Below are 13,633 nucleotides of genomic sequence, written 5' to 3' on the forward strand. Positions count from 1 at the left end.
TGATTGTAGGCTGATGAAAGAACAAATTTAGAGATATTGTAAGAAAGAATAGTTGTGTAAAATCTTACCATAACCACAGATGTTCTTCTCTTCCATGTTGCCATATTCTAGTAGTGGCGGACTTTCTGCCCTCAGGTGACTCGTACGCTGGCTCCTATACAAAATCTTCAGCTTGGCTGTTGCAATGTGCATGGGACGTCATACATAGGTCATAAACCAGGGGTCTTAAATGTGACGTCTGCACGCACAATCCTCAGAACTTGAAGGCCAGCAGGCAGAGAAAAAGGCCCAGCAGGAGGAGTGCCAGTGGTTTTCAGGTGCTTGACCTGGTGACCTACTGTACTGTGGATAGGGCAGGTAAGGTAAAAGATCTGTGGGGACTGGTGGGTGAGAAGGAATACTGCAACATAGAAGAGAAGGACGTCTATGGTTATGGTAAGATTTTACACAACTATTCTATGTCCTTCTATTCCTATGTTGCAGTATTCTAGTAGTGGGAGTGTAACATAGCTTATGCCAATGAGAGGATGGTGGTATTTGAAGAGGATTCAACAAGACCCTGGAGGATTTTCCTGGAAAATCCTGCTCTAGCTCTAAAAATTTGGTCCCGCTTGTAATGTTTGAAAGTGTGGATAGTGGCCCATGTGGCTGCTTCCAAAATGGATGCTGTGTCTAGACCTTTCATGAAGGCCCTTGGAAGTGGCCATTGCCCTAGTGGAATGGGCCTTTACTCCCACTGGAGGGACCTTTCCATGGATAGACTAACAGAGGCAAATTGTTTTCCTAATCCAGCATGCGATGGCTTGCTTGTAGACTACCTTGCCCAGGGCTCTAGGTTGAAAGAAGACAAAGAGATGGTCAGTTTTCCTAATGGTTTTAGTTTTGTCTAGGTAGAATCTTAACTGCCTGTGCACATCCAAGGAATGTAGAATGTTCTCCCCTTCATTAGAGAGGGAGGAAAGAAAGTGGGTAACTGGATAGATTGGTTAAGAGACAGGTCATTGACCACCTTGGGCATAAAGTGGGGTTAGTTCGTAGGGTTACTCTGTCTTTGTGGAAGATGGTGTAGGGAGGGTAGGCCATTAAGGACTGCAACTCTGACACCCTTCTGGCTGAAGTGATGGCCACCAGGACTGTCTTCCACATACACATCTGTAGGGAGGAGGCCCCAGCTGGTTCAAAAGGGTGCTGGGTTAGTTTCTCTAAAATGTAGTTCAGGTCCCAGGGTGGAGGGATAGTTTTTTTTGGTGGTCTTATGTGTAAGACCCCTTTAAGGAAGAGCTTTACATCGAGCTTGGCTAGCAAGGGGAGGGGGTCCAGGGGCAAGCAGGCTGATGTAGCAGAAAGGTGTACTTTGACTGAAGAATGAGAGTCTACCTTTAATCAACTAACAAATGTAGGACAGAACCAGGGGCACCTCAGCAGAGCAAGGGTCCCTTCCCTTGTGCAGATACCATTTAGTAAATCTTTCCCACTTAGCCAGGTAAGATTTTCTGGTGGTAGGTTTCCTTGCCTACCTTAGGACAGAAACACATCCTCTGAGTAGTGGTGTCTGAAAGGGATTAAAAGTTTATCACCCACAGAGTCAGGGACAACATCTGCAAGTATGGGTGTAGGAGGGTTCTTTTGTCTTGTGTCAGTAGGTCCACTTTGTAGGGTAACTTGAAGTGATTGCCCTTGGCTAGCAAGTAAAGTAGGGGAACCAGTGCTGCCTTGGCCAGTGAGGAGTCAGTAACAAGATTTTTGGTTTGTCCTTCTGTATTTTCAGGAGGGCTTTCTGAATTAGTGGGAATGGGGGGAAGGCATAAAGGAGCTTCCCCTCCCAAGAGATGTTGAAAGCATCAACTCTCCATGCAAGAATAGGCTTTTGAGCAGAAGGTCTGCAGTTGCCTGTTCTGGGGGGAGGCAAACAGGTCTATTTGTGGAGCACCCCACCAGAGGACTATATCCAGGAAGACCTCTATATTCAGCATCCATTCATGCTGAGGTGGGTAAGTCCTGCTCAAGAGATCTGCTTGGTGGTTGTCCTGTGAGGGGATGTAGGCCGCCTGCAAGACTAAGTTGTGGTGAGAGGCTAGGTCCCATATCACCAGGGTTAGTCTGCACAGCTGATAGGGCTTTGTCCCTCCCTGTTTGTTAAACTGGAAATAAGAAGATTTAGGTAGAGGTTTAAAGTGGCCAGGCGGCTGCACAGGGTGTTAGGCACAAAGGATTGACAAATTGCGCAGGAGGAGTACTCATGTTCCCGGCCTAAGCAAAAAACACACCTGCCATGGGCGTCTTCATGGGGTATCTGGCACCCGCATTGTCACTTTCCATTTTTACTTGATATCAGCTAAAGGCTGCAACAACCAAGCCTAAACAATAACAATCGGCAAAAATAAGAAAATTAGAAACCAAACAGGTTACTTATGTTTTAAGATGTGATGTCTGTGAAGTAGCGATCATATGATGTGAAGGTCATCTGCAGCAGAAAATTTCTCCGAGGATTGTGCATGCAGACGTCACATTTAAGGCCTCTAGTTTATAGCCTATGTGTGACGGCCCATGCACACTGCAATAGCCAAGCTGAAGCTTTTGTATAGAAGCCGACGTATGAGTCACCTGAGGGCAGAAAATCCCCCACTACTAGAATACTGCAACATAGGAATAGAAGGACATAGATTCATTTTTGATGAATAAACTAATATCCAAGTTCTTAAGTTATCATTGTATAAGCCGATTTAACTTTAGGGCCACAGCCAAAGTGAATGAGTGATACCTTCTCATTCAGCACTCAATTACTGCTCTCTGTTGTCCAAGCACAACCAAAACCCCTTCTGCATTAGAAACTCAAAAAGGTTTTAGCAACATAAAACAGAAAGCATGCCTTACACTCCTCATTCAGGTTCAAGGGGCAAGGAAAAGTAAAGGTGCAGTACATTAGCAGGAACTTCACAGAGGGCCCACAGTTATGAGAGAAGGAGGGAACCTTGACACTATCATCAATACTATCATGAGCACTGACCGCAGGAACCAAGGGCGGTGCCTTTTAGGAAAGGAAAGAGGAGCCTGCCTGGACTGAGACCTACCTTAGACAGTTGATTCCTTGGAGGAACAGAAACATTATTAATGATGTACAGAAGGAAATGCATTGAAAATCAGTGTCAGTGTTTTTCTTTATTTTCTTACGCTCCTCTACCTAGAGTGTCTTCTGTGGGGTCTTTCATCCTCTGGCATGAACAGTATTTTTGTCTTGACCAAACTTACAAGTGGCATTATGGACAGACTGGAGGTATAAGACACACACGCTTCTCCTGATATCTTTATGCACCATTTTACAGCCACAAGTTAAAAGCATGGCGATAAAGCCTTATTGGATTATGTCAAGTGTAGGGCTGAGAAAAGACTGAAACACTGCAATTTAATGAATATTTGAATGCATGGCCCTGTGACTCAAAGCCACTGAACCCTGGAAATCAGAGAGCTTTCTATGAATTTTCTAATGCAGTTGCATCAGAAACCAGTAAGTTCTTCCTATGATGGACTGCTTTGTAAGATGTTGCACTGAAATTTTCTTTGCAAGAGGAAAGGGTTTGTGAAGTGATGAATTTCTTGTGAAGATCTGCAGAATATACAATGTTATTGAAGATGTCTAACATTTTTTTTCCTTTGCTCAGGTCAGAGTTGACAAATCTGTCACCAAACAACATCTTTATAGTTAGCGCATTGCATTACATTCTGCTGCAACAAGGAAAGGAAGCCGTCTGTTACTCCTGTGTGTTACTTGTTTCCAGTTAGAAGGCTGGCTAAAGGCTTTAATCCGGGAAGCATGCATTCCAGCCATTTGTTCAAAGTCTAATATCTTTGTGAGAGTCAGGAATAGTCTGGGCAGGAATGTCCTGCAAAGACTGATGGCGGGGTTCCACCATCCAGCCTTGTGTGTAACTACTAGCATCTGATGGGGAAGAAGAACTATACCTGGAGAGCTCCTGTTGCTGGATTGATGCTCAGAATAAATGGTAATGGCATGTTGTCTGTTAGAGGTGTGAAAGAGTTGAACTTCCATAAAATATCTTCCTAAATCACTGCCCAAGTCTCTTCTACCACTGTTGTCAATCATCATGTCTGTCTTGAAGTCAGTAAGATGACCAGTCTACAGATTTTTAGATATGGCCCACCACTCAAAAAAAAGCTACCCTTCTCCTAAATGTATACTTCTTAACCAGAACTCAGTGGACACTTTTACTGGTTGCACACAGGCTTAAGAAAAAACACTAACTGCTTAAGTGTGATTTTCAAGTGTTGCCCGAGAAACTGTTCCTAAATGAACATTCTGTTTCTGTTCTCTGCTACATTACCGTCTTGGCAGTTGCTAGTTTGGAGTCCTGACAGAACTCAGAATCACATTCCTGGATTGGGAAATGTAGATCCAAGTACTATCGAATGCAGACATATCTAAGTGGGCTGTTAACATTTTGGAGATGCCCACCAAGTCACAATACTAACACATTACTCCATCACCCAAGTCACAATTCATTAGTATACTAACACCTTACTCCATCTCCCAACAGTCACACTGTCCTAGACTTTTGCCCAATCCAAAGCCTCCACACTCTTCCAGTTCTTTCCATCATCATCATAATCATCTCCCTATCCTTTCCAAAAAACACTGACCTCTTTCAGTAATCTCATGATTCCTTAGTCTGTGTGGTTCTCATACAAACAAGCTTTTCTTTTAACTAGTGTATGCAGAGGCTCACTTGCATTTTCACTCTTATAAATTTCTATACTACACCAAGGCCAGTCAATCCTTCACTGGTCCACTCAGGTATTACTTTGACATATACCTGGTACGAACTTTCAGAATGCTTTCTCTTCCCCCTCTCCTGCCTTTCATTCTCTCCCAGACCTTTCTAATATCCCTAGAGCTAAAGGATGCTTATTTGCACATACCTATTTGTAGAAAATTCCTTCGTTTTTTTTTTCTCTGTCTGATCGCATTTTCAGTTTACTGCTTTGCCTTTTGTTTTTTCCACATCACCAAGGGTGTTCACAAAGTGTCTAGTATCAATGGTGGCATTCTGTTGCAGCCAGGAATTCAAAATTTTCCCTTCCTGGATGACGTGTTGCTTCAGGCTGTCTCCTCAGAAGTCCTCCTTCAGCATCTAAATGTCACCCTCCATCTCCTTGCAAATCTACAATTCACAGTCAACTACAAAAAGTCCTACATGGTTCCTACACACAACCTGGTTTTCCAGAGTTTTAGACAGGACACAGACAATGCATGCTTTCCTACCTCATGAGAAAGTTAAGTTTCCAAATTATTCCTAGATCTCTCCTCTGCAACACTGCACAACAAGGGAGGCTTTAAGAACTTTGGGTTTCATGGCAGCCACCTTTCCTATGCTTCCCCTAGCCAGACTTTACATGAGGAACATTTTATTTAATATTTATTGACTGGAAAAGTCCAACTAGGACAGAGCCTATTTTCAGCAGAGACCCAGGGAGAAATGCTCCAGATACATGTCTTTGGAATGTGGGAGGAAACCCATGCAAAGACAGGGAGGACATGCAGACTCTGCACAAAAAAAAGTCACCTCAGCTGAGAATCGAACCAGAGAACCTCTTGCTGTAAGGCGGCAATGTTAATTGTTGCACCACTGCGCTGCCCAGTGATACCTGGTGATATCTGAAATCTGTGTGGTCCCAACACTCCTCCACCTTGGGCATGCTGATCCCTCCTTTGTCTCAGAAAGGAGGTACTTTGAATGACCAGGTCACTCTCTACCCAGGACTTTTCTTCATACCCCCTACTCCTCTTCAAGAAAATCACATAGAAACCTCGGACGAGGCATGGTGGGGCTGGACAGGATTACACTAGGTACAGCGCAGATGGCAACTACAGTTCCTGAAAGAATACATCAGTCTGAAGGAAATGAGGACTATTCTGCAAGTGCTGCTTGGAAACCAGCACCACTCCTAGCGTACACAGTCTATTTCACAGTTATGAGGTATATAATCAAACAGGGAAGCACCAGGTCTTACTAATTTGTATGTTAGCACAGGAAGCACTAAACTAAGCCACCCAGATGGACATCACCATCACAGCAACATACATTCCTTCACAGGGCCATGTGCTAGCAGACTCCAGGCAATCACTCTACAATGGGGCACACCTCAGATAGATTTCTTTGCATCAGCAACCATCAGTTTCCTCAATTCTGCACCAGGGAACCTTATTCCTCAGCCTGTAGGACAGAGAGCTTATCTTTCCATTAGACACAGAAGGTCTCCTCTGCCTTCCCCTCTGTACCCCTACTTCTAAAACTTATTCTAAAAGCACAGAAGGAAGCACCAAAATTCATTTTATCCCCCCCTCCCTTTTTGGCCGAGGCAGATTGGTTTCCCTACTATTTCACCTGACAAAAGGGAAATTAGAGGAAAATAACTCTTCACCTGGACCTTGTCTCTCAACAGAAAGGATTGCTTCCTACCCAAATTGTCCGCACTCAGTCTAACTCTGTTGATCATAGGATTCTAATAGCTGAAAGGCATTTATTCTCTGAGGAGTTTGTTCAAGTCCTACAGGAAGCCAGGGGACCCACTACCAGAAACTCTTAGCTAAATGGAAAAGATTTTCTTATTGGTGCCACAAACAGAGTCAGGACCCAGTCTTAACACCCATCTTTGCCATGGAACAATATCTTTGCAAATGACTTCATTCAGGCTTGCCTTACTATTTTATCAAAGCTCATCTGTTAGCCATCAATGACTACCTGTCTCTCAACCTTGTAGCAGAAGTCAGAGGGGAGTCCTACATCTTAACCCACCAAGGAAACTCATCTCTTCTCCATAGGGTCTCAGTTTTGTGTTGGAAAAGCTCATACTGTCTCTCTTTGAACCAGCATCTTCTGCCACTTTAAAATTCTGCACTTTGAAAACTAATCTACTCTTGGCTCTCACCTCAGCTCAGAGAGTTTTTGAGTTGGAAGCTCTCATGGTCATTGCACCTTTTCATATTTTCCACAAGGACAGGGTGACCCTTAGCACTAACCCATCCTTCATGGCTATGGCATTAAACAAGCTGTCCTTCAATCAGGCTATCCAACTGCAACCTTTCTTTCCCAACCCGCAAAATAGGGGAGTAAGAATCCTTAATTCTCTGGACACTCAGACAGCTGAGATTTTCTCTGGACAAAACTAAATCGTTCAGAAAGACTTACCAGCTGTTTATATTTTTATGAGTCCTAAGCTGGGCCAACTGTTTTCCTAACTAACTATTGCAATTTGGATCTCTAAGGCCATTTCCTTCGGCTGTTCACACTGTAGTCCTTGCTTTCCTGCCCAAAAGCTCATTCCACTAGGGCAGTGGCTTTTTCAGGGGCCTTTCACAAGGAATTAGATGCCAGATCTGTATTGGAAGCTGTGACTTGGTACTCTCTACACGCCTTTACCAAACACTTCAAAACTAATGCTTTCTCCATGTCCAGGGCCACTTTTGTTAGATATGCCCTTTCTGGAGTGCTAGACAGTTCATATACTCATTAGCCAACCACCCTTTTTTTCTACCTCCTTCAGCTCTGTGAATCACCCATGTCAGGAATACTGCAATAGTGATTTCAGACAGGACATAGTACTGTTGTATAAGAATTTACCATAATAGTAGATGTTTTACTGGTCGCTGTTGCAGTATTCCTTCTTACCTTCCTTCCCATCTTATCTTGTTTACGTCAACCTTCTTCACCCTGTCTACTTCTAACACTACTTTGCTTGATGGAACAGAGGGAGTTTGCTTATCTATTCAAGCTACACCTCTGCTAGCTGACTGTTCTCACTGTCTCAGTAGTCTTCAGGTGGTTGGCTTGGAGAAAGTCTGAGGTACATGCTCATACGTACGTCTTTATACTACTATGCTTACAAGCTGAGGTCATGCGTCAGACATATGACTTCAAGAAGGTAAAACTTTGGTACCCTGGATGGACATCAGCAGTGACAACCCATATGTCAGGAATACTCCAACAGTGATCAGTAAGACATTTGCTGTTATGGTAAGTTCTTATGCGACTAGACTTTATCTTAGCCTCTAGTAATTGACATCTGTGGTGCATACTGCAGGGTTTTAATGCTAATAATGAAGTGGTTGGAATGAGAATAATTACTTCCAAATCAGAGGTCATACTTCTTTTCTTAAAGAGAGTAGCTTGCCCTGTACAAATAATGGGGGATCAGTTAAGTTCAGATAAGTGAATCTGTTTAAGTATCTTGGGGGCCTGTTTATAAGTGAAGGTAGATGAAATCAGGAGGTGGACCAGCAGACGGGTGCAGTAGCAACAGTACCAAAGGCATTATACCAGTCCATGTTGTTGAATCAAGAACTAGGGCAAAGGAAGAGTTCTTAGTTTACTGGTCAGTCTACATCCCTATCCTCGCCTATGGACATGGGCTTTAGCTAGGACCAAAAGGATAAGGCTATGCATACTAGCAGCAGAAATTAGAATCTTTAAGCAGAACCCCTATCAAGAAGTGTCTGTCAGAGTAGTCTAGGCATCTACTGAGAATGTCTAATGGTAGTTACCAGTGGGAGGTGTAGTAGGCACAGCCCACTGGGAGAAGGCCCCATGGTAGATAAAGGACATGCTAAAGATATTGTATCTCTCATCTGACTTTGTAATGCATAGAAATTCTCCTGGAAGAAGTGGCAAATGTTGCTTAGGTTAGAAAAGTCTAGCCTGTCCTGTGTAGCTTGCAGCCATCATGACCCTCACCAGCACAAGTGGCTAAGAAAATGTGTGTATATGTGTAAGGATGGATGAATGGTGATCTCAACAGAACTGGTTTTGGAGTTTCAAAACAGGAATGAAGATATTAAAAGGCTTTGTAAGGACTAACAGAGTCACTGAGGTCAGCATCAAAAGTAATGAATGTGGTGATCCACAGAAACATTAAACAATCACAGATATCCCCCTCACCCATCATAATTAAGAGATTCTGATGTGTACTTCGGCTCTAATGGTGAGAAGGCCCTCCTTCCAGGAATAAATGTGTCATTAAGTAACATCCTGCTAAATAGACTTCTGATCTCATGGTAGATTTATTGAAATTATGCAGTTTGCTCTGTGACAGAGATTCACATATTTATATGATGTGAAATCATAGTATCAGTTTATTTTTTCCCCACAGCCACAGGTGTAATTCAGTGTTCAAGACAGAAGTAAGCAACAGTCTGCCATTTATCATTCTGTTAGATTCTTGGTTTACTGTCTATGCCATATTACACTTGAACATAACAGCTCAAGATGTCAATTGCTCATATGCTATTTTTTATTTCACTCGAGTGACATTGTAAGGCTAAAATTGTAGTATGTGTGTCTGATATAATCTCACATCCTCTCAGACAATGAAAGAGGCAAGTTTTCTTTACCTGTCAGTAATAATTCTTTCCCTGAGGTGTAACAACTTTGGTATAAGAATACAAAAGTAAGGAGGCGTTAAGGAAGAAAAGCCTTTTCAATTTTGATGCATCATTTGTCGGTAACATGACAAGCTTAAGAATATACAATGTCAGCATGTGTGTAGTTTAACTGTAAGCTGTTATTGCTGGGGAATTGGGATGCTTCAAGAAGTCATTCTGGTTTCTGGATGCTTCATGAAGTCATTCTGGTTTCTGTATTCATCATTGTCTGTCTGATTTATGAGCTACACCAAGACTTTGTCACTTCTGCACCTTTTTGACAAAATTACAAAGGGGAGATATCCTATTCTGACTGGGGGGTATTCTTTAAGGTTGGGACATCCAGAGGCCACAGGTTTTGCAGGTACCTAAAATCAGCCCTGCAGGGTATAGCTGCAAATCGATGTGGTAAGACACTAGCATTCACAAAATCCTCTTCTTTCTTTCTAAGAAGTTACTGCTGATTGTGTTTCTGGGTGATGTCCAGCAAGAAATAATAAATTATTTTTACTGTGATCCAGCTCTGTTTGTAAAGTAGGAGAAAGAGTTTATTCTGGATATCAGACAAAAAGAAGAAATAAATTAAGTGTACAAATCAAAGTATTTGCAAACATCCAAGGGCCGAATTAAAAAAAAAGGAAATGTGAATAGCAGCACAGGCCTGTTACCCCCCCCCCCCTCCATTCTCTACCTATACAATAGACCTTTGATGATCTTTAAGTCTACTCTGACCAACCACACAGGAAGTAGTCATACAGCTGTATTTCCACTATAGACACCTGACTATCTGGCTTCCAGTAAATGGACATATCCCCTTAGTGTACCTTATTCAGATTGTGCCACCCTCCCCATTATCATCCATAATTTCCTTTACCAAGAGTTTGATCTATTAGTCATGATATAAAACCAGTTCCCAGTTAAGACATGGAAAGATATTACATGATCCTTGTTAATACCAGGAGGGGAAGGGAGAATGTGGCTGAGCTGGATGCTACCTGAATGTCATGTAGGGTCCTCTTACATGTAATGCCACTGTCCCCCTTCCCTAGATAGAGATCTGTTCTTTTAATGTATATATAGATTGTTTGACTTTGCTCTATTTGAAGGTTTTTTTATTTTTTATTTTTAGATAATTCTCGCCTTTTCATCAGACAGTGAATTTCCAGTTTGGAGACCACCTTTACTTTCAACCACATTACACACCTTCTTGTCTATTATCACCAAAAACAATAATGGAGGTGAGATCCTAATTAACTAGGAACTCAAAGGGCTTTAGAGCACTAAAATAGCACTCAAGGATCAGCCAGAGATGCACCTTCCTGCCTTGTAGAAGGTAGACAGGGAAGACGTATTAAAGAACACATTATGCTGGCCTGGCTAGGAAGCTGCATTCAATGATGCAATCTTTTGGGGAATAACTACATCTATAATATATTTTAAAGCTAATTGGTACAGCAGATTTTTGCTATGACAACTTGGTTCAGATGCTATTGCTTCACTGAGTGATATAGCCTGGACATGATATTCAGCAATGAGGAAGATTTTGTTATTAAAAATAAAAAAACAGCAGAACGGCAATGCTGTCCTTCTCACAAATTTTATTGTGTAAATGCTTTAATTTAGACCAATATCCAAACTTCTTCAGACATTGTTTTACTGAATACAAAAGATTTTATGCACAATCAATTAGCTAATTAATAAAATCTTCATCAGCTCAATGAACTCAAAAATATTAAAGCTATACACTAATAGTAACTTTAAAAGTAATACATTCAAATACAATATATCGTAATAATAAATCATTCAATACTAAGAAAACAACTAAAGCTACAAAGAACCTACCAAAGGACCAACATACCATTCTAACCATATTATACTTCGGGTAGCATTTACCTATCTAATTGTTTAAGTTTCAAAGTACACTTAATAGAAGCATACTCGTTGAGGACAGCTGTATTAATTCCACTATAGACACCTGACTATCTGGCTTCCAGTAAATGGACATATCCCCATAGTGTACCTCATTCAGATTGTGCCACCTTCCCCCGTCATCATCCATACTTTCCTTTACCAAGAGTTTGATCTCCTATTAGTCATGACATAAAACCAGTTCCCAGTTATGACATAAAACCAGTTCCCAGTTAAGACATGGGAAGATATTACATGATTATTGTTGATACCAGGAGGGGAAGGGAGAATGTGGCTGAGCTGGATGCTACCTGAATGTCATGTAGGGTCCTCTTACATGTAATGCCACGGTCCCCCTTCCCTAGATAGAGATCTGTTCTTTTAATGTATATATAGATTGTTTGACTTTGCTCTATTTGAAGGTTTTTTAATTTTTTATTTTTAGATAATTCTCGCCTTTTCATCAGACAGTGAATTTCCAATTTGGAGACCACCTTTACTTTCAACCACATTACACACCTTCTTGTCTATTATCACCAAAAACAATAATGGAGGTGAGATCCTAATTAACTAGGAACTCAAAGGGCTTTAGAGCAGTAAAATATCACCCAAGGATCAGCCAGAGATGCACTTACCTGCCTTGTGGAAGGTAGACAGGGAAGACGTGTTAAAAAACACATTATGCTGGCCTGGCTAGGAAGCTGCATTCAATGATGCAATCTTTTGGGGAATAACTACATCTATAATATGTTTTAAAGCTCATTAGTACAGCAGATGTTTATGACAACTTGGTTCAGATGGTATTATTTCACGGAGTGATGTAGCCTGGACATGACATTCAGCAATGAGGAAGATTTTGTTATTGTTAAGCTGTGTAAAGTCATGTGATATCAGTGATCCTATTCAGGGATGTGCAATGTGAGCACTGTATGGCAAAATGACATGCTCATCCTCACAGTCTGGAAGTGGAGATTGATACAATCGGACACAGGACCATTACATGTAGCACATTAGCAACTGAACCTTTAATTGTGCCAGGAAGTATTTTCCTCTCTTAAACATGTCTATTAAGTTCTCAGTAGTCATTCTGATGAATGGAGCCTGCTAACCAAAAAATTGGGAAGAATAGTCTGTGCTGCTACTTGAGATAATGCCAAATCTTCAGGAACTTCTTAACAAGCGGCCAAGTTACCTAATAATCTCTGCCAATTAGTTTGAGAATCTAGCTTTTTATGGTCAGTTTTCCCTTTTTTTGTGTTCCTGTACTTTGTTTCAATAATAAGGTTATCTTCTTCATTGGGAACGAATTTGACAAGTAGTGCCATGCATTACTCAATAACTTAGATGTCAAGAGGGCCTGCTGTCTTCAGGAAGATTGGTTGGAAATATTTATGCAGTATGGATGTTTCTAATTAAGGTCATCTGCTGATCCAGAATCTCTTGGAGATTTGATATTATCTCTGTCTTTGACAATGTAATATTTAACAGTTTGTAAATATATTTGTCATTCACTCACCCCCACCCATGTGGCTTACTGAAGAGTGATTTTTTGATCTGTTTCATGAGTACAAGTGTGGGGTTTTGAATGTTCCATGTTGTTTTATTGGTCTTCATTTCTAGCTCATAAAACCTAGTTTATGCTTTACAGTAAATCCATAAATTCTTGCATAGTTATTTTGTCTCCTCCATAAGAGAGCTAAAATGGTAAAATGTTAATTTGTACTATGACATACATACTTGCCATATGTCTCAGTACTAGCTCTGCTTTAAACTTCCATGTCCAGCTCATGTGTGTCACTAATGGTTCAGCAGTGGAGATACTAGTTGATTCATAGTACTGTAACATATACAACTTGCTTTTATATCTAAATTGCCCTGTTCACAGATCTTTACTTACTTTTCATTATTAGCAGATGCTGTATTCTTCAGATAAACCTTCATTCCATATTGTATGGGCAGTTCTGAATGGTTTGGACAAGGAAGTTCGACTACTGATTGACCCTCCTAATGGCACTAAAGAAAACCCAGCCACAACCTGCAAAGAGTTGCTTATGTGTCATCCAGATTTACCTGATGGTATGGGAATGATTCACTAGGATGTGTTCTTGATTATGTCATTATTTTAGGACTCCTCGTTCGTAAAAGATATTGGGCTAACTAAATGTTGTGACTTTTATTCTGAACAGTTGGATTGCTTGTTTTTTGTGGTTTATTTATCAGCTGTGTACATTTGGTTGAGTGCAGCTTTTCATGTAAAATGAATAGAGCATATTAGCATATAACAGGAAGTAC

At 41.2% G+C, this 13,633-nt stretch overlaps 1 protein-coding gene across 1 annotated transcript in view; it reads left to right on the plus strand.

Annotated features, from left to right (window-relative positions):
* Positions 1-13,633, plus strand: part of LOC122790887 (collagen alpha-2(I) chain-like) — a 239,489-nt gene that overhangs the window by 60,432 nt on the left and 165,424 nt on the right. The window contains exon 3 of the mRNA XM_044058558.1: positions 13,252-13,417. Coding sequence (XP_043914493.1) covers positions 13,255-13,417 — 163 coding nt within the window. The 5' untranslated portion in view covers positions 13,252-13,254. The remainder of the gene's footprint in view (positions 1-13,251; positions 13,418-13,633) is intronic.

The sequence above is a fragment of the Protopterus annectens genome, chromosome 16.part0, assembly GCF_019279795.1.
Source record: "Protopterus annectens isolate FY-2018-M chromosome 16.part0, PAN1.0, whole genome shotgun sequence".
In the NCBI taxonomy this organism is placed as follows: Eukaryota; Metazoa; Chordata; order Ceratodontiformes; family Protopteridae; genus Protopterus; species Protopterus annectens.